General features: G+C 36.6%; 1 protein-coding gene across 4 annotated transcripts in view; it reads right to left on the bottom strand.

Moving 5' to 3' along the window:
* Positions 1-26,784, bottom strand: part of NBEA (neurobeachin) — a 486,311-nt gene that overhangs the window by 262,781 nt on the left and 196,746 nt on the right. For all 4 annotated transcript variants that reach the window (XM_054387432.1, XM_054387415.1, XM_054387443.1 and 1 more), the window contains 3 exons: positions 25,355-25,481; positions 20,542-20,669; positions 125-186 (listed from right to left, as the gene is read on the bottom strand). In XM_054387432.1, the coding sequence (XP_054243407.1) occupies positions 125-186; positions 20,542-20,669; positions 25,355-25,481 (317 nt within the window). The remainder of the gene's footprint in view (positions 1-124; positions 187-20,541; positions 20,670-25,354; positions 25,482-26,784) is intronic.

Raw genomic sequence — 26,784 nt, 5'->3', positions numbered from 1 at the left:
ATTGTCTTATGCTGAAATGCAAGAATGCAACAAACAGCCAGATATAATTATATAATTCTTAGCCTGGCAGTAATCCAGCTCTTTGCAAAGAAACTAATACAATTAAAACCAGAGAACGTCTTACCTGTGAACAAAGCAGCATAACAAGTTCAACCACTGAGGTACTTGACTTCATACAAACCAGACCTGCAATTAAGAGTCAAAAAATAAATTTAAAAGGTTGGTGATATGTAGCTACTATAGCTCAATGGTTTCAGAAATTCTATAAAATATGTGAGAGGTATTAATCACTCGAATTCGCTGAAAAAAGTTTTAAGCATAATTATCTGAGAGTTTCATTCAAACATATTTAAATGTTCAGAAAGCATCAAAGAATCATCTTGAATAATATATACCAGGTTCAGGAAAGGATGTTTTTTAATTGTTTGCTAAATAAATAAATAAATAGATTGATTGACAGAGAGACACAGAGAGAGATAGATAGATATGTACATACATAAATACATATCAGTATAATCCAAAGCGATTTAACACATAATAAACCTGAGAAAACAACCTTTGAATCTCAAATAAGGTAAATTCTTAACAATAAACTGACCAGATATTAATAGGGAGAAGTTATTTTCATCTGGTAATGAATTAATGAAATAGGCATTAATATGAAATCCTATTTTTATTAAAATTATAAACCATAATCTGTAGGCCATGTTGCTTAAAACAAATATTGAATTATGCGATGTTACTGTTACTCATTTTTTTGCACTTAATTTAAATAAGCAATACCTAACCATTTCCAGTATTGTAAATACCTAAGCATTTAAAAATTGCATTGTAAGGAGACCAGAAGGAAATTACACTTCTCTTAATTTTGTGTATGGTAGCTTCTGTTATCTAAAATCATGCAGTGATATGATGATTTAGGGCATCTTCTAACACACTTTGGTTGTGTTATAAGAACAATAAACTCACAAATACAACCCTTACAAGTAAGAACTAAATAGGAAGCTGAACAGGAAACTGATGTGCTTTAAATAGGTTTTTACAAACAGCGATTAGAGACAAAAGCACTCCTACACAATAGCACATATATTTATTGTGGGTAGTGGATAAATACCCTTTTGTGCCTATTTTGCTAACAACCCCATCCTTATTGTATAGTAACACAGAACAAGCTGTAAAAAACCACCAGGCTTCCATTCTATCAGATATATAGGCAGACAGTTAACTAATGAAATAAGAGGCAGATGTGCAAAGCTCATTTAGGGAGACAATTGCTGTAATTGATCAGCTATTCTCATGCTCAAATACTAGAGGATCAGAAAGATTAATGGGATACTTATCACCTGCAAGCTACCTCCACTGTTTGAAAGCTGACAAAGAAAAAACTAAACAGGAGACTGAATTCTACAGTTAAGCCAATGCAGGTAGCACAGATAAATATTTTACCATAGAATGTTCTCTGGCTTACTATTAATTCACCTCATGTTCTATAAAACTAAAACAAAAAAAATCTTTTTGGTTACACACTCATTTTTCAAAATCAAGGAGACATAAAATAGTTTGGATCCCTGCAGGTACCTCAGGCATCTTAAACCAGGATCAAACTAAAATAATGCTCCTAGAAACATATTCCCATGCTACAGTCGTCAATATTTGTAAATGTCTTCACCTTCTGATTTTATATCAAAAGAACAAATATATTCCTAATGAGTGTCATACACAGTTCTGAAAAATAAACCAATTACATTACATAACAAGTGTTTATGCATCAGCAGTCAATTCTTTGTATCTTCAAGTTTACAAAAAGAAGAGAAAATTTGGTGTAAAATATACACTTTAAAGAGAGACACATTGTGAGTATTTCCTGGTTTAATTCATTAAATTAAAAATTCTGAACTTTCAAAGAATTGGTGACACTTATGCCACTTATGTGGCTCCAAACAATATGAAAAAAATTTGGAGTGTGGATGAAAATGGCACAAAGTTAGGATAAGTACTTATTGTTATGAAAGTAAAATTTTCTATTTACAATAGTAAGTCCTTTATATACTATATCTAACATTTTTATAGCCTGGTAAAGTGGTTGTCTGACCTAAAATTGATGTCTTTATTCATATGGACATCACTCGACAACTTTTGCATATCACATTTAATCAACTGCAAGCTTGGATGTTGCATTCTAGCATCAGAAAAGAGAACCAAACTGATTTTGGTGAACTTCAGAAAAAGAAAGAGAAGGATACATCAACACACCCATTAATTGTACCCAGATCTGTTACTGCCCATTGATCAAAAACCCCTTTGATAATAGCCATTAAGACCTCTTACAACCAACAGTATTCAAAATCTGACATTCTAAGAGGTTGTTTTTCATGTAAAAAAGAAACAAAATAACTACCTTAGAGACCACAGGTCATGGTGTCAAAGAGGAAGGGGAGATCTTATTGCTCTTACAACTACCTAAAAGGAGGTTGTAGTGAGCCAGTGTTGGTCTCTTCTCCCAAGTAATTAGTGATAGGATAAGAGGAAATGGGCTAAGTTGTGCCAGGAGAGGTTTAGATTGGATAATAGGAAAAATTTCTTCACTGAATGAGTGGTGAAGTGTTGGAATAGGCTGCCCATGGAGATGGTGAAATCACCATCCCTGTAGCTGTAGACGTGGTACTTCAGGATATAGTATAGTGGTACTTGGGTTACAGTTGGGCTTGATGATCTTAAAGGTATTTTCCAACCTTAATGGTTCTACAATTCTAAGATGGATGCAAGGAACCACCTTTCACAGTGAGCTCAGTCTGCAGCAGACATTAAATGTGCAGCACTGAAATTGTAAATAAGAAAAATAGGAATAGGTATGACAGCAGATGGAGAATCCATGCATATTCATGGGTAGGAAAAAGGAAATAGAAACATAAACACTTTCTATTCACCTTTAACTATTCATACCATATATTCCCTGAAGAAAAAGAAAATACAGAGATGTGAAAGATTCATAGCAAGGCCATCATTTTACATTGTAAGTTTCTCCCTTATCAGCCTCTTACTCCCACTTCAGGGACTCCTTCCACTCAAATCATAGGAGGGAAAATGTGTGCCCTCTATTATATGCTCCATTTCCTCCTTCCTAACTGCAAAGTGTCCCTTGTGCTTCTTCCCATTTTTGCTCATTCCTGATTTGAAATAAATAAAGATCTTTTCCCTGTTATGCAAAACAGATCATCTTCAGAGTTTACTGTCTGAGCTGTTGTGGAGTCAATACTTGAGAACGATTAGATCTAATGCAGGACGGATCCATTCCTGCTTGTTAGGAAAAACTGTCAGAATGCGATCTCTGCTTCATGAAGATTCCACATAATCAAAAGCTGAAGGAGTAAGTCAAGGAAGATCCCTATCCTGTTCAACATAGATCAGAAAAAAAGATAATTTTAATGCTGTTCTGGATTTTAAGTTTGCATGATCTTCGAAGTCCAACTTGTATGAACTGCCTCACTGCTTTTGGCTTGGTACAGACACGAAAATAATTTCCTGCATTAGATGATATATACTCTAACAGAAAAGAAAGGAAAAAAAAAGAAAGAAAAAAAAAAACAAAAAAAAAGGGGAGAGGAAAAAAGGATAAAGGAAAATAAAAAGGCAGAAGAAAATGTTTGCTCCCATTTTACAGACAGAAGAGATGGCACAAACTGGCTAAGGTATCTTCATAAAAATCCAAAACAGAATTTGTAGCACAAATCAGAAGATCAATTTCTTCAGTCCCAAATGCACTAGCAACTGCCTTTATTCTTCCTTTTCACCATTTTGCAGGATTTGACAGAGATTTTTATTGTTCAAAATTCTATGTTTTAACTTAGAAACAAAAATGATAACAAGGTTTGAGAAATAATAGCTTCTCTGATTGAGAACACACAAACTTATTTTAAGTTATCTTCCACCCTCCACCCCCCTTTACTCCAATGAGAAAAAGTATTTGCAATTCCAGCTAAAACTGTTGCATGCATTCTTCAGCTGCAGATAAATTCTTCCTATACCATCTGTATCAAATGCCATTAAGGAAGCTAATGTAATTACTAAAATACAAGTGGATATTTCCTGCATACAGCAAGGTTAAAAAGGTCACTGTTTAACTGAACGAAGCACTGCTCTTTATATGTGCTGTTCTTAGTACTTTTCTTCATGGTCTATTCTCAGTCCATTAAATATAGCCAACGAAATTCAGCAATTTGATGGCAACAATGACTGCATATATATAGATGCAAAAACTGGGAGCATCAAGTGCATGACCTTAGCTAATCTGGAATAAATGATGTATGCCTGGCAATTATCTTGAATTGCTCTGGTTTGCTTGACTTCTTTCTCAGTGTTCTTCTGTTGGCCCAAAGATATGCTAATTATTTCTTTTCACTATGACTTATTAATGTCTAAAAAAAGATTAATTTCAACTGTACTATTTTAGTCATGCCTGTGGCATTAGTGAAGTCACGGGTTCAAAACCTCTAAGTCACCATGCTGAACTAGTCAGTGTGAATTTCTATTTTGAAGAAATAGGATGTAGGCTGATAAAATCAATTGCAAGAAAAAATCCTTATGAAATAAGATCATGGTTTTGAACTTCTTTTTATTATTATTAATACAATGTGTGTATGAGTCTAACTGAATACCACCACAATTTCATCTGGTCTTTATCAAGGTTTGCCTGCATTTTCTTTCAATGATTTTACTTTGTGTCAACTTAAACCCGTATTGGAACTGGAATCAATTGTAATATCAGTAAAAACAAAAGTTAAATGTTTTTATATCTTATGCTCAACTTAGGAAAAAAAGAGGCAATTAACTACATTTTAGACCCTGTAGAAATCTTTCACTCAATTATAGCTTCTACTTATCTGAAAGTCTCAGGTATGAGCAAATATAGAACTTGAGAAAGTTTAATCTGTATAAATCAGCTTGCAGAGAAAACTTGGCTCTTATTACTCCTTTACAGCATGTCATTTAAACTACAGCATATTGTACAGAAAAAAATTGCTTATGACATGCTATTATAAGCATTATTTTATTGACATATGAGAAATGCATAAAATGTAGTCAGAAAAGAGCATAAGTTCCTAAAACTAGACATGGAAAAAAAAAATCAGAAATACTAGGATTTTTCTTTTTAAGTTGTATTTTTGTGAAATCAGCTAATTTTTCCCCCTACTAATATAGTCTTCCATGTACTTTAAACAGAATTGTATTATTTCAAATTTTTCACTATACTTTATTCACACCACAGTATCTCTTTCCATAATCCTCACTGACTTCAGCGACAAGAGACAGAGTAGGAATTTTCTGCTGGTAACTACTGCTCACAAATTGTGTCTTCATTTTTGATAGATTTTTCCTTTACACTCTGTTCAACATTTGTTAGGAATGGCATAAGAAAGCTTTGAGGACAGTTCATGCTGGTGACAGAAAGTAAAGCCTGTTTTGGCTGTGCCAGCGGTAGGAAAAAGAAAGTGATGATAACATTTTGGTTGGAAATGCAACTTTTCCTTCAAGTTTATTTGTTCTAGCAAAAATGTTTTTCTTCTGCCAGAAAAATCTTATGGCAAATATTTTCTTGAAATATTCTTGAAATATTCCAATTTAGAATCAAAGAAATAAATTTAGGATTTCTTTTTTGACTGTTAACTAAAATTGCTTGGGTAGTTTAAATCTGTATTATTTCCTCTCTACCATATGTTGCTATTCAGAGAAACTGTTGTTAAACTATGTGAAGCCTAGATTCAAACTGATGTTTTTGGTCAATTATCACATTGCTGGTGAGTTCACTACAGATCTGAAAACAAAGAGTATGTAGGGAAAATATAAAGATAGGTGGTAAGTTTGAAAGTACATGCTAAGTATGTAAAACTACTAACTGAAATGCTAGACGCTCTTATTCCAAGCAAAGTAATCATTAGGAAAATAAATTAAAAAAACCCAACAACCAACCCCCCAGCCCAAACCCTCCCCGCCCCAGAAAACCAAACAAAAACATGCATTAAAGGATGCAATGTTTTGCAAAATTACATTCAAATTTGATTTTAGAGCCATGCATACATACATATTTTGTAGGCATTTAAATTACACTAATGATCTTAACACATGAAAAGTAAAGGCTGGCAAATATTCAGAATTGGAGAAAGTCTGCAGATGGAAATCATAGCCATGTTGCAAAATAATTACAACTTCACTTTTACTAGATGAAAGGGAAACACTATTCCAATGAACATAACTCACTAAAATAACAAAGTCAAGGTCATGAATTTAACAATTCCATCCAGCAACCTTGTCTGGCAGAACAAAACATTACCATCCACTCTAGGGACCACGAAGGATGGCTGTATTACTACTCCAGAACATCCTTTTCACAGTTAGATCTCCTTTACAGAGCTGAGAAGTGACACAGAAGAATGTGATGAACACAAATTCGACTCAGTGCTTTTTTAGTTGATCAAGAAATTTATACTTGTAGAACTTTTTGTTACGGTGAAGGGCACTGCACAACACATGCAACATTCTTTAGATCTGGTACCTGAAAATTTAGGAAAGGTATCATCCAGGTTACAAAATACCTTTAAAATATTACCAGAAATCTTTAAAACTCCTATCTTAAGACGAGACTTCAAATAAACACTGACAGATAAACTTAAAAAGCAGATTTTAGTCTGTTCAAACCCAACTCAAACAGTTCAGCCTTTTTAGTCACCTTTGTAAAACAAAATACATCATAATACTAGGACACTATTTAAAATAATATGAATATTATGTAACAGTTTCCTAAATAATTTTATTAAAGTAAGAAAACCTATACTACTTCTCCACTGCAGTTACTCAAAAGGAATCTAAATGAGGACTATGAAATATCCATATGGAACCACAGAATGGCAAAACCCCTTGAGAGCATACCCACAGAGAGGGGATTTACTACAATGTGGACATGATTTACTTTTTTAAAATTACAGACTTTCAGACTATGATCCCATGAGCTGTAATGATATTGACAAAATTGATGCTGGTGCCACATTACTCTGGAGAGTCTAGCCTTATACCAATGTATGAAATTTTTGTCAGTTCTCCATTAGTATTCACAGGATGCACAAATTCACATTCAATGGTTGAAAGGGAGATCACTTAATCTACTAAATCAAACCCACTACCACCATTCAGTTTAATATCTCACTGAACATTTTCAAAACTGATCCAGTTTTCCATATAGCACCTGTGGCAATTTTTTCCTTGGCCAATGGTCCTTTGGGATTTACTCAATACATGCATTTGTGCTTCTCTTTCTCTTAATACAGTATCTCTTTGGATGGATCTCTGTTCCAAAGTCTGTTGTGACATAGCGAGCTTATGTGCTTAATTGCCATACCAGGACAGATCTAAAATTCATAGCAATCTATCATGTATCAATTGAGAAATTGTTCTAATTAGCACTAATAACACATAAATTATCCTTTTAATAGAAAATAATATACCACAAATGTTAATTAAAAGAAAATAATACCCTGATAAATTTAAGTAAGGCAGAGTATTTCAGAACAATATGATACTTAATCTGTACTAGAATTGAATTTGGAAAGTAAATGTTGCCTTTTCCTCTTAAGTCCCTTTACAGACAAGTCAAAAAAAATCAAACCAGTGACCACGCTAGATTTGCAGCTGATGAAATTAAAACATCTCTAATGTTGAATATATCTACAAAATGGAATGATTACTTCTCTGTTGAAGTCTATTTCAGTTTCAGGTAGACTTGAAAATACACTACTCAATGCTATTTTTGACTTAGGAATGAGGTTTTATTTTTCTCCTGAAATTTATCAACTTTTTCTTAGCTTCATTGTATAACTTACTCATATTTGATGCTCTATTTTCTATGTTTTTTTTATTTTTTTCCTCCTTTTTTTTAACATAGGAGTTGTCTTTTGTTTCTTTCTTTCTACTACTACTTCCTAGTTCTTTGTTAGGATTCTTTGCTGTTGTTACAGGGAATATTATTGTCATGGCATGACACAATTGAATGAGACAAAAAAAAAAAAAGAACAAAAAGCAACACACAAAAACAGGCAAGAAAAGGATAAGCTGCACAGCAGAAAAAACACTCTGTCCCCACTCCTCCTTATGTCCTTATATTTATTCTCTTTGGCAACCCTGGGTGAGTGAACCAGTGCAGCTTTACACAGGAAGTATAACAAAAGTTTCCAGAACTCATGCAGCTTCCTAAATTTCTAAGGACAAGATGATCATCATTTATAGGTCCACACATCTAGGTGTAGCATAAACCATCAGCTAATTTTTGTACCTATCTGAGCAAACTGTCAGTGAACGATCATTTTTGTCAGATGGTAATTTTTTTTCTGAGAATTTCACAGCAAGGGAAAAGAATAAATCTCCATTTCCATGCTGAACTTTGTTGACCTTAGATGACAACCATCAGATATTGCTCCCATCCTGAAGACCTACTGACAAATGGTAATCATTCCAAAACAGTGTCTCTCGAAACACAGAACCATGTCATACAGTCACAGATCTCTTGAAATAACTTGTATTTCTTGTGTTTCAGTTTTCTTTATTTACTTGACAGTAACATTGTTATGAGCTCTCCCTAGACCTGCCTTGACATCACTTTGCTGTCTTAATTTGACATATCACAACTGTCTCTGCTGTCTGACAAGTTCTTTCAGCTGAAGGTTTTGCAGAGCAAGAAAATCTCCACAGACAATGTCACTATTAGTATAAAAAGATTGGATCATAAAATTCCATATACCTACAGACAAAAATAAGACATGATACAAGACAATATATATTTAGCATGTTTGTGTTTTTTTAAACATAAAGTTTCACTAAACACAGGAAAAATATATTCTCTTAGTCCTTGCAAAAATAGTCCAAGGTCTGTAGGGAGTCTGTTAACATTTAGATAAATCAAGTCTCGTGGTTCATTAATGTTTATGCTATTTTTCAATTTTTTTTTTTATCAAAACCAAAGGACTCTATAAATAGGTATGTTTTTAAGGTAGTGCCTCAATTAATTGATCCGAGAGTTTTTGTGGAATGTTCTTTGATTATTCTTTGAAGGCAAGGAAACAGGCATATGCACATCCAATAGGATGAACTGTAGAAGTGCCTTTAAATTATCAGGACAAGTAAAGGAGTTTTGTAAACTTTGTCCGTGATTAAAAGGTTTCAGTCTGGGTCATAAGAACAGGTGATAAGTAGACACAAAGCTAAGGAACACAGAAAGAGAATCTGTGACCAGCTCTAATAAGATTAGTTTTGTAAAGAACCTGGACATAGAGCTCAGGCTATGTGGAAAGGGATTATTAAACTTTGCCTCATGAGACACACATCTTTCAGGGCAAAATCTGATACAGAGATGTTAGTTGCACCCTATAGTTTATCTAAGTTAGGTAGTTCTCTGGAAAATACTGCAAGGATAATAAAGTAGATTGATTCAATTTCTAAAAAGTCTTTAGAGGACAAAGGGTGGGGCAAATAGCAGCCTAACAGTTTCAAGTCCAAAATCAGGCAGAGTCCCCTGCTGAGTTCTGAATGATGAATTAAGTGGAATAAGAACCAGAGAACCTCTGCCTGTGGGGAGCTTCACTCACAGCATGAACATCCTGTAGATACTAAATACCTTTTTGGCATACCACCTCGTTTTTCTTTGGAACTGGACAGTAGTGGAGAAAATACTATGGGGGGGAAAGGTGGCTGTTTTAAAAAATAAATTGTACAACTTAGTCCAATATTACCATGCAGTACTGCTGTATAGCTGATATGATGAGTCCACCTACAGGTTATGTTACAGTAGTGCCTGCATGTGTTAAGAACTTTCTCAAGAATCCTTAAAATACTAATTTCCTTGAAATAACATTAAATCAATATCTTGTTACTCTTTTTGCAGTAGGAGGTGAACTTAAGAAAAACCAAACCAAACCAAACCCTAAAACATCTGACCTGGGTGATATTAGGAAAAAGGAGTATGAAGTATGAAGTCATCAGAGAGGGAATTTCTTCTAGAGTTTTAAAGCAAAAAAAAGCCAGTCCTTTCTAGGACTTAGAGCATATAACTAGAATACAGGCTACTAACTTCAAAAAGAAACTTGTAAGGAAGTGCCCAACACTGATGGACACAAAAACCTCATTTTCTCACTCTTTAAAGGCTCCACTATTTTGCGTATGTCTTTACATGCTCTAAAAGAACAGCAATAGATATTTGGTTTCTAGAAACATTTTTTTTTTGTAGTAGCATTTTCACAGTAATTTAGTAGCTTTAAACTTTTGGTGGCTTCTGTATTTTCAAGGATAACTTTCAGAGCTTCTCACCAGCAATGTCCACTACTTTACATTGTTACCAGTTGTTTTCCTGAGGGCAGGTATTTATTTCTTTTACTGCACTCTCTTAACTCCTTCTTTTGAATATACGTAGTCGATTCTAAACTTTACAATTACTCTCACATTTTCAGTCATTTTTTCTTGGCAAAGCAACAGAATCACCTCAACTTGTGCCTAATGGAAACATCATATATTTTGGATTGTAAAGAGATCCTGATTTATTAATTAATGTAACAATAATAATGTAATCTAGGACACATAACCCAAGTGCCAACAACAATTTCTACCTTTAAGTTACAGTGGGACCACACAAGCCAAAAACAAAGGAGAGGGCATGAGCAGTTAACCTCTGTTACACAGCCTAATATATCTTGGTAAGTGTCCAGTTCATTAGACAGGGATATGTGTAATTAATTATTGGCAGGTTTACTTTCAAAAATGTGCCAGATGCTATGCATTTCATAGCTGCCATCTGATCTCTGATCTATAAGGTTTCCTGCCATGTTAAACATCTGTTCAGAACACACTTGTGCACACAGGAACTTCAGTAGTTCAAGAGTTAAACCTTTAAAATCAAACAAATGTGTATCCTCTTTACTTTCTGGGGTTTGTAATGATGTCCCTTTAAAGGAATCATAAAGCAATATTATATGAAAAAAATGTTATGCAACTAGTGTGGGGGTCATTTTAGTTTGAGGATAAATAATGACTTCTGCTGTGACACCTGCTCTTCAGTTCCTCCTCAGTATTGGAATGTGTCTTGCCACTAGGAGTATATTCTGAAAAAGTGTGGAAGTTGTGAAGCTTTGAGCCTTGACTCTGATGGAGTAGATGTACATAAATAGACAGATATGAATATCTGTTTGATCACTTCTTTGTTCCTACTATACAGACTTGTGGAAAATTGGCGTTATTTTCTGTCTCCATGTGTATCTGGCTCTCAGAGGTTTTATAGAAAGAAACACTTTCAGTCCAGAAGTGTTTGCAGAAATATGAACATACTGTGCAGTCTTTCAGTAGCACACCAAGAGCTAATCATAGGTAGAGAATTTCGTACAAGCCTGAAATTAGAAGTTCTAAATTCATTAACTTTTGTTTTCTTAATTTTTTTTTCTGTTTACGAAGGCATTACAACATGTACATGCAGGATTTCTACCAGCAGCAACATTTTAAATTTTATCCATTGGAGGATTTCAAGGATTTCCACGCCTTGCTTCAAAATTGCCTATTGTTTTCTTCAGGGTAAACCCCAAATCTTGCAAATTACTTGCAGAAATTAATAAAGTGAAAAAAGGAAAACAGTTTAAAAAAATCCTCATAGTGCAAATCAACACTCAAAGATTACAGCATCATAACGTTATTCAGTGTATTGATTTTAAGAAAGTTTTTAAACATAGTGAAGAAAAGCATTATCTGTAACTCATTATTGTTCCAAACTCATTATCTATATAGGGCTTGTTTCTGGATAGCACACTGAGATCTTTTTGCAGTTGTTTACAATGAAAGATAGAAAAGAAATCTATGAAGAGGAATTCTACAACAACAAATTAAGGAAAGCGATCTTCCAGTTCACTGGCTTTAACTTCACTGAGATAAGCCTGAAGCACCAACTCTTATTAGACAGAGGAATGCACCCTGAGACACCTAGGGCATACAGAAAGAAAGGAGTGGGAAATGGCACGGCAGAGAAGAAATATATTATGAACTCCTCAGCCTTTAAATCAGTTTGGAGTTCCTGCCCCAATACAAACCAAACAATCCATAATATTCCTGGCCCTAATTGACCAGAGTGATCATGTCCAGTGAGACACACACACAGCAAATGACACTAGCCTGACCTCCCCACAGAAGCATTTTAAACATTTAAACATTCACCTTGATTTCTAACATGAATTCTGTGATGTCTAGTAGGGTTGAGTTTCTACTGCTCTCTCTTCCCTGCTTTATCAAATCGCTTTCATGTTCCTTATGCTGCAATATGCAAAGTGTTGTACCAATACTATATCTCTATCTACACACAGTACAGAGATGCAGAAGAACCAGGTTAGATTTTTTTGAGTCACTTTTCAGTTTTCCATTTATTTACTACACAACGATGGCATAGCCTAAATGACAGCGAAGAACAAATAATTGAAGTTGATTATGAAACACACATGTAACTACTGCCTCAGTCAAGACATCGTAGGTTATCTTTTCTTCACAAGGATACCTATGCTCATGAACACTGTATGAAAATAGTATCTTTTACACATCCTCTGTTAAGCTGGCCAATGCATTGAAAAGTTATCAAGGTAGTAAAATGCTGATCCTCCTCACCCAGTGTGAACACGTAAGTCTCAAACCCTCATGAAATCACAATTAAGTATATGTAGGGCTATGCATTCACACACTTGCAAGAGCTCTCTGAAATCTGGGACCAAATTATGTCTAGCATTGAGCCTTATATGAAGCTTATCTGAATCAACAAACTTCATTATGCAGAAAGAGCAGAAAATGTCTCATAGTAAATGAGCTTCAAGATGATTACTAAAGAATTTATTTTCTTTTTTTAAAAAAAATTATATATATCCACACACAAACACATTAAAAAAATCAGGAAAAAAAGAGCTTATTTCATACATTGACTTGAAAACTGGCCATATTTCATGCCTCAGGGGAAGGTGATATGTTCTCAACTGCATCTGCATTGAGGTGCAGGCAACCGCAGCACAAGAGAAAACCACACTTTTTTTACCGATCCCTGCAGGCGGCTAGCTGACATTTAAGTACATCCATCTATGACCATGAGAACAAATGCAGCCATGGCAATGTTAGAGAAATTTAAGGTTAATGCAGAGTATCATTCCTTGCAAGATATGGCACAGCTGAAATGGGGATTCACAGGCTCCAAAGACACAAAGAAAGCTCCTAAACCATTCAATAAATACATTCTTTTTTTTTCCTCCTGAGAACCTGAAGACTGTATTTAGAAAGAACACTTAAAAGAGTCACAAAGAGCCCAAGTACCATGTTCTCAAATGTTATTTACCCTGATTAAGCATTTCTTGGTAGAAAGCCTAAGACAATCCTGTAGTATCCAACTTCTTTTTATCTGTTCTCTTTGGTACATCAAACAAATCAAGCTCCTTGCATTGTATTTCATGGAGTTTATCTTCCATTCATCAATCAGTCTTGTGCCCTGGTCTTTTGTTCCCTCTGCAGTGTGTGTGTATCATTCTCGGAGTGCTGACTATAGAACCAGATGGTAGGAGTTTTACCAAAGTTGTGCACAGAAAGGAAATCACCTCCTTGTATCTTCTTCCTAGGCATCTAGATATGGAACAAGCCTTTGTTGCCTCAGCATTGAGCTAAGAGAACCCAGAATATGAAAATTATTATAATAATCCCTAGATCTTTTGCGTGGCTTCATCCCTCATCTCCTACTCTTTAGTTATGCTTTATATTATTGCTTCTTAGAGCCTGAACTCAGCATTTGGCTGTGTTGAAATCCAGGTTTTCCTTGAGTTTAAGTAAGTCCACAAAATGATTTAATGTACCTCTCCAGTGGAATGCTTTTGCTTCCTTATTTTGTACATCTCTGTCTAAGCAGTTAGCTTTCTCCAGAACAATTCTGCACCGTAATCAAGACTGTTAATAAAAATATCGAAGTAGGATCAAAAAGTGGCTTATAGAAATTTCAGCACTATGAATAGCTTCAGGTTGTACTTATGTGCTGCTAATTTCAGTTAACATGGATTTGAAAATCATAACACTATTCTTTTTTTAATTGTCTTTCTCGCCAATATTTATTAACTTATTTATTTTGTTCAGCATGTTGGCTACATGCTGAAAAGGTTCTGCAAGGTTTCTAAGAGAAAGCCAAGGGTCATACAAAAAGTACTTTTATTTTTCCAGAAGGTCTAATGATTTCCAGACTTCTACCATAGCCCAGCAAAATAGCTACAATGGTCCTCCTCATTGTTCAGGAATAAATTGTGCCAGCATTGGTAGATGTGATGCCACCGTGACTCTACACTTGTGGTCCTTGAGAGCTTTTAAAGTAGTGTCATTTAGCACTCAAGTTCTATCTGTGGTTACCAAAGGAATGTTTTCAGCAGTTTTTCAATTGTTTCAAGAAGCTTCCTGTCAAACACCATACAAAAGTAGTTCACCACCACTTCTTCAGAATATTTTCATAGGGTCGTGTGGTGAGTTAATGAGGAGAAACAGATTCTGCTCATATCAGCATGAAAATGTTTTCTCTTTCATCTGATTTGAATTGTGCATGTATCAAATGTATGCCAAAAAAAATTCCTAAGAGCTTTTTTGGAGAAAGGCTACTTGGCTGACCTTCTACCCAGGTAACTGACACTGGAAGATGAAAAGCATTGGTAATGTTTGTTTGGTATCCCCCTAAAGAGAAGGCAAGGCATTTTATCTCACTATGTTCCTATCTTGGACCTATTGTGACAGTTAAGGACAATCCAAGGAAGAGCTGCAGTGAAAATACTTTTACCCATCTGTGCTTAACAAAAAGAGGACATAGCTGTTCTTTCAGATATAGATCAGATTACACTTGCCTGTAACATTTTCACCTAAAAGCTAGAATGTTGTAATGCTCTTCTCATGTGAGGGAATTTGCAGACCATATGGAAACTAGAGTTAGTGAAAACATATCTGTGCAAGTGTTAAATGGAACTCCACAATGAGCGCTGCCAAGCTTAAATATGTGACCTACACATATTGCATGTTTGTTTCCAATTAGATTCTATATGGACAATTTTAACCTTTGCAACTTCTGTTCTCTGTGGCATTGAAAGAACCTCACTTGATGAACCACAGCAGTGATGGGCTGGTTTTGGTATCCTCTGAAATTACTTCCATTCGATTGCAAATCAGTCCTTTTCAACCTATCAGAGGACACTAATTCTGGGAAGTTGAGATATTCCGACTGGAGTAAGATACCTTTGAAGAAAGATCAGGTTGTGGAAAAAGGGGCAAAAATGAGCACTACTGCAGAAAGTAAACAGACTAAGAGTTTTACCAAGAACTATGTTCTGCAATGTCAGATTTCCACACCACAGAGCTCCTCTGCTACTAAGGCGCACTTTGGAATTTTCAAGAACAAATGTGGAAAATTAATAATTTTGAGTATGAGTAGACCAAGTTTTTGATCTAGGCTAACAAGATGATTGCAGCAGGTTCATTTCAACACCATTCAAGGGTTAAGAAGTCACTGCTTAGTTGTTAAATTCAATGTCCTCAAAGAACAAATCAGCCAGTCTTCCATGGGACAGAATGATGGTACAAGCTAAAGCCATTAAATTAAGGGGCATGGCATGACGGTAAGATTGTTCACCAAACATTCAAGACAGCTCAACTACTACAAAAAGCTGAAATCATAAGTTGTATATGCATTTTCAGACACCACAGAATCACAGAATGGTTTGGGTTGGAAGGGACCTTAAAGATCATCTAGTTCCAATCCCTCTCCTACTAGATTGAGTTGCTCAAGGCCCCATCCAAACTGGCTTTGAACACTTCCAGGGTTGAAGCCTCCATGATTTCTCTGGGCAACCTGTTCCAGTGCCTCACCACCCTCATGGTGAGGAATTTCTTACTAATTCTAATTGAAATCTAGCTTCTTCCAGTTTGAAAGCATTACCCCTAGTCCTATCATTATATGCCTTTGTTCTAAGTCTCTCTCCAACTATCCCCTAGGCCCCTTTCAAACGCTGGAAAGGTCTACCTGGAGCCTTCTCTTGTCTATTCTGAAAAACCTCAACACTCTCACCCTATCTTCATAGGAGAGCTATTCCAGCCCTCTTATCTTTGTGGTCCTCCTCTGAATCCACTCTAGCAGTTATGTGTCCTTCTTGTGCTGGGGACTCTAAAGTTGGACATAGTACTCTAGGTGAAGTCTCACCAGAGCAGCATAGAGGGGGAGATTTGCCTTTGCCCAAGTGCAGGTGGACAACATCCATTGCTCTTCCCTTGTCCATCAACACTGTCAAAAGGCCACTGTGTTTGTCAAGAACAATCTGCCCCTGTTTGACACCATGCTGGCTACCAGCACTCACCTAACTTTTCATGTGTCTTAGCAGAGTTGCCAGGATGATCTGCTCCATGATCTTGCTGGGCACAGGTGAGATTCTCTGTCCTACAGTTCCCTGGGGTTACATTTCATCTTTTCCAGTCAATGGGAACTTCACTAGCCTACCATGACTTCTGAAATATGATGGATAATGCCTTAGCAACTTTATCTGCCAGCTCCCTCAGGACCTGCAGATGGATCCCATCAAGTCCCATGAATCGTGATTTTTCAGGTGGTCTTGAGTTTGATCTTCACTTACAGTGAGTGTTTCTTCACTTTTCCAGTTCTTGCTTTTACCTTCTGTAACTTGGATGGTATGGTTAAAGCCCTTGCTCGTGAAGACTGAGGCAAAAAAATAATTGAGTACTTCTGCTTATCGCCAGTGACCAGGTCCCCTGTTTCCTTGCAGAGAGGGCCCATTTCTTCTCCAGTCTTTCTTTTGTCATTGACATACTTACCTTTTCTTGTTGCCCTTGAAGCCCCTGGCCAGGTTTTTTTCTTTAGGCGCTACTTGGACAACTTCTCTGTATTCCTCTTAGGATACCTGTCTTTGCTTTCACCCTTTGTAGTGCTCCTTCTTGTGTCAAGGAGTGTCCAGTAGTGCCTTGTTCATCTGTGTAGGCCCCCTAGCATCTTTGTCTGCCCTCCTCTTTGCTGGGACACATTGCTCTTGGGCGTGGAAGAGGTAATCCTTGAATTACTGACCAGCTTTCTTGGGTCCTCTCCCCTCCAGGGCTTCATCCCATGGTACTCTCCTTAGCAGATCTCTGAATATATCAAAATCTGCTGTTTTGAAGGCAAGGGTAGTGAGCTTGCTGCACACCCTCCTTGTTGCCTTAACAATCCTGAAGTCCACCATTTCATGGTCACTGCTGGCAAGGCTGCCCTTGAGTTTCACATTCTCCATCAACCTCTCCTTGTTAATTAGAAAAAGGTTCAGCATTTCACCTTGCCCTCCTGGAGAAGGAAAACTGTCATCAATGCATCCTGGGAACCTCTTGAATTGCTTGTGCACTGCTGTGCTTTCCCTCCCATAGATATTGGGGTGGTTGAAATCTCCCATGAAGACCAAGACATGTGAACATGAGGCTACTTCTATCTGTTTATAGAGGGCCTCATCCTCTGTTCTTGGTAAGGTGGCAGTGGGAGCAGACTCCACTACAGTATCACCTGTCCTTGCCTTAAATTCTGATCCACAAGCTCTCAGTCATCCATCCCAGGGCAACACCCCCTCCTCCAATGAGGTTGTTAATACCCCTCATACCTGAATGGGTATTAACAACACCTATCTCAAAATATCAGATACTATGGAAATTTTGCATAAATAATTATTTTCTGTTCCTTTTTCTTTGTGCTCTCTCTTCAGCACACAAAACCTCAGCTACAATACAGTGGATATTTTTTATCAAATTTGAAATTATTTAGTAATCATTACAGACGTGCATACACAAAAGCACTAGAGAGAGCTTCAGAAAAAAGAGACAGGCTATCAAGGATGACCTGAAGGAAAGTATTCAGATTTTAACAAAATATGATACACTTCATATCATATAGAGGTTTTCAAAGAGGAGGGAAGGTATTCTTGTTTCAAACTTGAATAATCAGAAAACAAAGGACATGCTTTAGAGAATGCAACAGGTACTTCTGTGATAATCAATTTCAAAAACAGCACCTTCAGACTTGATTACATAACATTTATTTGCTCCTTTTAAATTGTTATAGTGAAAACCTTTATACATAAAGCAACAGATTAAACTATTTCCTATAAACCTGTCAAGATAATTACTGCTTGCCAGTAAAAATCATGTTTAAATTATCAAAGCCCTACAGGAATTCTATATACTCATATACCTTGAATCATGCCACTAAACCTTCCGCTTGGCACAGTCATTACGTGGAGACTCCTTTCAAGAACTTCAAGGACAATCATTGGCTTTCAGTAAACAATGACAAGAAATTTATCAAAGTAAATCAGCTAATGGTCTAGAAGAGAATTTAGAATTCCCTTTTAAAGGGAACATAAGCAGACAACAATTCAGTTTGGTTGAGATCAAGGGTGTCATACAGGCAATGAAGAAAGAAAAGAGAAGTAGCACACAATGACTATAAAAGCTGCTGAGTTCTCTGTTAAAAAAAACAAACCCAACAACCAACACATAAAAAACAACAGCTATTTTAGAGGGAACAAACAGACATTCAGGTCCTGAGGGATGCAGTGTAAAAAAATCTAACCCATGTTTGGATTTTTTCTTTACAGATTGCTATTCCAGTATCTTGGGAAGCAAGGACTAGTTCTTAGAAATCAGGAAAGAAACAGCGATTGAAGAGAAAGGAAAAGTGATGGGAAGGACAGTACTTATTTTGATTAGTAAACAATGACTCCTGAGTCACAGATGGGACAAAATTTGGAAGAGCATTTGAAGTGTGCATCAACAGAATGCTACAGCAAACAAAATCATGTCTCTGCCTGGACAGACAATGAGATAAACACATACTGCCAGGTAGTTGTGGGGTTCCTGTGTTCTCTAGCTTTTCAGTCTTTGTGATATAGTGGGAACTGTTGGAGCATTGTTCACACCATGAATATGACCCAAAGAACAAAGTCAGAACAGTATTGGTGAATAATTATTGTAATTTATAAAACAGCTCAGGTGAAACAAAGACAATTTTATTGGTATTCTATAAGCACTATAGTGCAATTAATAAATTTTCAAATGGAAAATAATAGCACCACTACAAATTTTGCAATCAGCTTCACTGAAAGAAGAATAGAAACCACCAAATATCTTACAGCCATCTCAAAGGTCTCAATGAGAATGTTAAACCACTGAGAACTGCAACTTACTCATAGCTTTAAAATAAGCACTATAATCCCCCTAAGGCTTCTGAGAATTACTAAGCTACTATAGCATTCCTTGGCATTATTAAGTACTAATATAATTAAACAATAATTAGGCAAAAAAAGAAAAGACTAGAAGATTTCAGTTACAAGGTGCAATTATTTCTAGCATGAAAAATAAAAGAGGGCTAGTGTTGTCAGGAATAATAACTGAAGCACAGAAAAACTTGGATAAAACATATGTATAAATAAAGTTGTAAAGGCAACACATAAGCCCCATAAAAATTCTTGAACGTATTCAAGGATACTTAAAAAAAAAAAAGTCTTCACTTTTTATTCCTGTCTAGGGACAACTCCTTATCTGCCCATCTGAATCCAGCTGACCCACCTGAGCAAATAGTGTCCTACCAAATGTAGATGCACGCGTCAACAATGTTGGAATACCGATTTCAATTTACCATTTTCCATAGGAATCGATTACGCTTATTAATTATGCTTTTAATTTGTTTTTCAAAGTCAGGCTAAAATTTATATAATTATTCTGAGGAGGAAAAAGCAAATTACAGAGAGGTTTTCGTGTTCCAAGATGGCAAAACGTTATCACAGGTTCACAGGATGTTAGAGGTTGGAAGGGACCTCTGGAGATCATCCAGTCCGACCCCCCTGCCAGTACAGGACCATAGAATCTAGCACAGTAACACATCCAGATGGGTCTTGAAAGTCTCCAGGAGAAGGAGACTCCACAACCTTTCTGGGGAGCCTGTTCCAGTGCTTTGTGACCCTCACAGTGAAGAAGTTCTTCATGTTGAGGTGGAACCTCCTGTGTTGTAGTTGATATCCATTACCCCTTGTCCTATCACAGGGTGCAACTGAGAAGAGCCTGACCCCTCCCTCTTGACACCCAGCCCTCAGGTATTTATAAACATTTATTTAATCCCCTCTCAGTCCTCTCTTCTCCAGACTAAAAATCCCCAGGTCTCTCAGCCTCTCCTCACCGGGCATGTGCTCCACTCCCTTAATCATCTTGGTAGCTCTCCACTGGACTCTCTTGAGTAGATCCCTGTCCCTCTTATCCTTACACATCATCTCACTTATGGAAAAAAAAGAAGTACAAAAACTATAATTTTTCAATTCTTCAAATAATGTTAAATGTCAGGAAGTAAAATCACATTAACAACTGATTCCGTAATTTATCAGAGTCTTGTGAAAAAGAAACATTACTCATATCATGACAAATAGCTAAAATAACACAACTTTATAACAGACACGGTACCTTCGATCAACAGCTCTTGTCCATGACTGCCCAACAATGTTCGGGATAGGAAAGGGGCAAAGTCGACAAAAATTTCTCGTAAGAGAGGGGCCACCTTTTCCAAAGCTCTTTCAAGCTTTGCAGTGATACTGAGGAAAAAACAGAGACCGAGTTTAGAAGGATATTTAACAGTAAAAGTTAAATCATGTCAAATCATACCTGTTTTTTGAAGTTGCTGTAAGCTTCTTTAGACAAGAGGATGATCATAATTTGATTAAACTTTAAATGGCTTTAAGCAAATGCAAATGTCATGTCAGAGTCAGCAGCATGTCAGCCTCAAATTCTACAGCATTTACAGAGTACCCAAGAACAAGTAAAACTTTTGTTCCCATTTTCAAACATGATAAGAGTGTCAGATATTCAAGCATAAGTCTGTTTCAGCTGTCTCAGTTTATAGGCATCTCATTTTATATACATTTGAAAGCCTGAAATGCAAAATTTTTATTCTCTCAAAGCAATCATAAGTAACTTCCTTTTTTATTCAAGCATTCAAATAACATCTGGCATCACAAGAAGGAAGTGGGCTTGTTCAGTTATCAAGAAAATCAGATTTTGGGTTTTTTCAACTTTCAGGGAACATAATTAGTTAAATTAGTATCAGTCATAATCATAGAATGGTCCAGGCTGGAAGGGACCTCCAAAGGTCATCTAGTCCGACCTCCCCACAGTCAGCAGGGACCTCCCCAACTAGACCAGGATGCCCACAGCCTCATCAAGCCTCACTTTGAGCATCTCCAGGGAAGGGGCCTCAACCTTGGCCAACCTGTTCCAGTGTTCCACTACCCTCATGGTAAAGAACTTGTTCCTAACATCCAATCTAAATCTGTTCTGCTCCAGCTTAAAGCTACTGTCCCTCATCCTGTCACTGCAGGCCTTTGTAAACAGTCTCTCTCCATTCTTGTAGGTCCCCTTCAGGTACTGGAAGGCCACTGGAGCCTCCTCTTCTCCAGGCTGAACAACCCCAGCTCCCTCAGCCTGTCCTTGTAGCAGAGGTGCTCCAAACCCTTGATTGCTCTCATAGACCTCCTCTGGCCCTGCTCCATCAGGTCCACGTCCTTCCTACACAGGGCAACATACTCCAGGTGAGACCTCACCAGAGCAGAGTAAAGTTGCAGAATCACCTCTCTGGATCTGCTGGCCACACATCTTTTGATTCAGCCCAGGATGTGATTTGCCTTCTGGGCTGCAAGTGCACACTGCCTGCTCATGTCCAGCTTCTCGTCTACCAGCACCTCCAAGGCCTTTTCCTCAGGGCTGCTTTCTATCACCTCATCCATCAGTCTGTATTGATAGCAAGGATTGTTCCAGCCCAGGTGCAGAACCCTGCACTTGTTCTTATTGAACCTCACGAGGTTCACCTGGGCCCACCTCTCCAGTTTGCCTTTGCATTATTACCTTCCTGCCTACTGAGGCTCCTGAAAGCTTAGAGAGTTCCTGTTCAGTCTGAAGAGAAGGCTCTGAGGTGACCTTATTGTAGCTTTTCAGTATCTGAAGGGGGCCTACAAGAAAGCTGGGGAGGGACTTTTTAGGCTATCAGGTAGTGATAGGACTAGGGGGAATGGAATAAAGCTGGAAGTGGGGAGATTCAGGCCGGACATGAGGAAGAAGTTCTTCCCCATGAGAGTGGTGAGAGCCTGAAATGGGTTGTCCAGGGAGGTGGTTGAGGCCCCATCCCTGGAAGTATTTAAGGCCAGACTGGATGAGGCTCTGGCCAGCCTGATGTAGTGTGAGGTGTCCCTGCCCATGGCAAGGGGGTTGGAACTAGATGATCCTTGTGGTCCCTTCCAACCCTGACTGATTCTATGATTCTATGATTCTAATTTTCACTTGTACAATGAAAAGAATTGTGATTTCTGTTTGCTTCTTAAACATCAGAAACAATTTTTTCTGATACAAACTTAGCAATAGTATGCAAACGTCAGCAGTGTGCCAAGGATTGTAAGAGTCCTTTCTTTTTAAAACTCAATGGAGCATAACACCTGTGCCCTCTGAAAATCTTATGCCAAGATTAAAAACCTGCCATGTTATCTCAGACAAAGAAACGATTACTTAAAAAGAAAACTGAAATTACATACATATTTTGGTCTACCAAGAATTTTTGCTGTTCCTTTTCAGACTGCTGGTGGCTGAAGATGTTTTCTTTGTGTTTGAATTACGTCACCAAAATATTGGCAGTTGAAGGTGTGGTTACAGGAAAAAGTTACATTTATTGACAGAATCTAAGAGAGTGAACACCAGCATTTAAATTTTATATTGTATCTATTATCTGTAAACAATACAAAAATGTGGGCTTTTAAATTCAATTTAACAAAGATCCCTTTGTTAAAAAGAAAGCTGACATAAATAAATTGGAAGCTTTCATTCATTAGCTTAAAATTACTGAATTCCTGTGGCTTATTTTCTTTCAGGGTCCTGCTTTCCCATTTCAAATTCAGATACTGATTTTCTCGTATTCTAAAGGATGGATTCGTATCACTAGCCTTTGTTTTAGATGATTAATTGAAGTGAATTTCACTGTGCTATTGACTATATACTTGAAATGCAGGTAGTCATCCACATTTCTTAGAATTTCACCTGCATAGCTTAGAGTTTTAAATTCACAATGTGTATCTACCCCAAGCTTTTGCTGCTAGAGATAAAAGGACTACTAGACTAATCCAGACTTCTCTGAAACATGTTTTAAAAAACATGCTTTCACCATAAGTTTGTTTAGAAGGCCTGATTGTAGAGTACATTTAACTCTGAAAATTTTATGTACAATTGAAAAAAAAAAGTTCAAACATTTTTAAATGGAAATAAATTTTTATGTAAGAATCAATTAAAATGGATAGCTGATGGATCTTGTATACTTATAGATCTATTCATGGGAAACTGGGAATAATATTCTGTGAAGATGTGAGAACAAAGTTTAGCACTGTTTAAAAAGGCAGATCAAAGGACAGAAATTAATATTTCAATCAAAAAGAAAGAACGAAAAGGTTCCTTTTTTCTTCATACAAATCCCTGGTGCATGTACATTTTGAAAACTGACTGGAGTTCTGGTCCTCAAAAAGAACAAACAGAATTAAGAAAAAAGCGTACATAGAGAACCACTCAAAAATGGTTCAAGGGAAGCAGGTAACACATCTACTGCTTTTCCTGTCCACACACATGCACACAGAGCAGCAAAAGAGAGAGACTGATCTGATTCTACAGCTGTTTCTAACATATGTATAATACCTTGTAATGAATCTTGCAATCATTAGGGGACTCCCTGTGGAGATTAATGTAAGCAGTTTTCATGACTGAACTAAAGTGAGTTTTTTGTTTGGTTGGTTGTTTGGGTTTTGATGGTGGGTTTTTTTTCCCTTAAAGAAAACACATTAATTTATAATCTCATAAAAGCTGAAGCACAATGAATTCAAAGTCAGAAGATGGAAAGTTACCTCTTAAAAAGTTTTAATTGTTTCTTGGGAGGGGACAGAAAAAGGTCAAAAAGACCAAAAGATGTTTCTTGAGCTAACTACCTACATTTATGATATTGTGCTCAACATAAGTTTTTTCAGTTGCTAATTGCAGTTGCTATTCAGATTACAACTACTTCTGAGTTCAAATTCTGAATTCAGAATTTGCAACTGAAGTTTTTTATTTGACTCCAGGACAAAAATTCTCAAAATATTTGTGAAAAAATAGGAACATTGCATTGGTTAAAATAGCTGAAAACCACTGCTTTGTGGTCCAGTTTCACTTTAACATATTTTAATAACTGAATTTCAAAAAAATATTTCATCCTCATCAAAGCACTATCCCAACACATGAAAAAGACAAGAAGCAAAAGAAGTGGTTTAATTGCATCACACATTCTCTCTTTGACCAGTTGCACGTTTTAGGAGTGCAGCCAACAGCCCTCACACTTTCAGCCTGGGCCTGCAGTGTATTAAATCACTGAAAGACCAATACTTTTTATTTTATTTTATTTTATTTTATTTTACAGATTATATAGGTCCCTTGATTTAAGTTTATTTACCATCTAGTTCATTTCAGGGGATGAAATTCTCTTGTTCATGAGCTTGGCTGCTATTTACACTCCCATTTTCTTAAGACCATACCTTGATGTGTTCGGTCAGCTACAGGATATTTGAAAACTCCTTAGCATGTACACTGTGTCCCCACTGTAGGGCAGACAGGCATGACCTTGAAAAGGTCAAAAAATTGTCCCTGAAGTGTGCTGTGGCACAGCTGAATGGTTTTATAAAATAATAACCTATTACAAAATTTAACTGGAATTTCAGAGGGCACTTTCCTGGTTGTCAGTCAGAGTAAGGGCAGTATTAGCCATCCCATGGCATAAGTCTCCTGCAACACCAGCTGAGGTCTGGTGCACAAATACAAGTCTGGTTTTGTCCTCTCCAGCTGAAAAAGGGTTTGTTTGCTCAGAAGAGGTTGTGTCTCTCTTTCAACTTGCTAGTGCTCCACTGATAAGTTTTGCTTGCATTCCAATTCCTACTGTCATTATTGAGTGATGTAAAAAGTTGATCAACTCAAAATGACTTTTAATTAAGCTTTAATATTTGATATATTTTGAACACTTTTCAGTGAAGTGTTATTTTAGTATATAAATTCTTAGTACTAAAAAATAAACAAATATACACTGTATTGTATGAGTAACTACAACAATGAATATTAAAGGAGGTAAAATGCATTTTAAAAGATTTTTTTTTTCCACTACTTTGAATGTTGAAGTGGTTGTGAGAGGCAAAATCACAATTAGTATTAAAAAACAGAACTCGTGTACCTCATGTTTTCAGCTGAATCCTCTGGCATTGGAGCAACTGTTTGGACAGCTGGGAGATTTTTGCTGGTAGCACCATTCACAAAGCTGGATGACGAAGAGGAAGAAGAAGATCCTGAGTCTACTGCACCTGTCCCCCAAAAAATACAGGTCTAAATTCAGTCTGAAGAAACATAACTTTCAGAGACTTTTAATACAATCCTTGTCTTGTTCTTTTAATTTTAAATAAGGAAATAGTGCTATTATAAATGAATTAAAACTATTCCATATGATTATCACAGGAATTAGTACTTTACTTTGCTAGTATAACAATAAAAAGTTTAAAAAGCTATTGAAAGTCAGGCAAAACAGATCCTTACCTCATTTTCATTATTCTCAAATTACATTCCAAAGATGAAAACATTTTTACATCATCCTTTAAAGCAAGATCTTTCTAAAACAAAGGTATATTTAAGATGAGCTTGAGTGGAAAACAGAAGTTTAACTAATATTTTAAAATATATCTATATATTTGGCTGCCCTGTTAGAATTATAGGCAGAAAATAAAATATGAATTAAAAAAATGTCATGAGAAGATAGAAAATGTATATTCTTTCATAAATAAGGGAAACAAGTATGTGAGGAGTATAAAGACTCAAATTGTAGTTTTTCTGTGTCCTTCCTTGAGTCGAGAAGAATTTTAAGATCTTAAACCAGGGAGGGCAGTGAGTGTATCATTTCAACGGGTTGTGAACAGCTACCCAGAAAACAGATGCAGACAGAGCATACATTTATACTTTAAGTGGTCTGGGTCAAAGCTAAGGGCTAAACTTAGACTCTAAATGCCAATCTATCACGTTTGCTGAAACAGCACTGCGAGTTCAGCCTCTCTGATGCAAACCAGCAAAGGCTCAGAGTGGCCACGATCAGTTGTGAGAGCACCTTGATAAATGCCCTCCCTGTTCTGCTGCGCAGTCCTTGTGCAACACATCACTGCAAGAGAGGCAGCAACAAATGGCCTTGTAGTCAAGAGTTCAAAGCCTGAGGGACTGCAATGCTACCAGAGGTGAAGACAACAGGCAAGGGTTATGCAAGTTAGAAAGGAGGGTTGGAGAACCTCCCTTTAGAGATCAATGACATTATTCTAGTAATTGTTTTTTAAATGATAACTGGAAAGTCCTTATTGCTGGCCAGTTTTAGCACCTGATATATCACTGCCCTTTACATTGCATAATTAGACATTATTTTTCAGTTTCCTGAGAAGCTGTACAAAGCATTTATGGTTTCTTAACTGTTTAAGCAGAGAGCTGACAGTGAAGTGGAGGCTAAATGCTGGTTATGGGGAAAAATTACCTGGCATCAGTGATGATTATTAATTATTATTTTGAATTTTTTTTTTTTTTTTACTGATTAAAAAAAAAAAGATCAGGTAAAGATCAGAAATCTCTCTCATT

This window comes from Indicator indicator, chromosome 1 (genome assembly GCF_027791375.1).
Source record: "Indicator indicator isolate 239-I01 chromosome 1, UM_Iind_1.1, whole genome shotgun sequence".
Classification (NCBI taxonomy): domain Eukaryota; kingdom Metazoa; phylum Chordata; class Aves; order Piciformes; family Indicatoridae; genus Indicator; species Indicator indicator.
The sequence above is the reverse complement of the archived record's forward strand: the minus strand, read 5'-3'. Positions and strand labels throughout refer to the sequence as shown.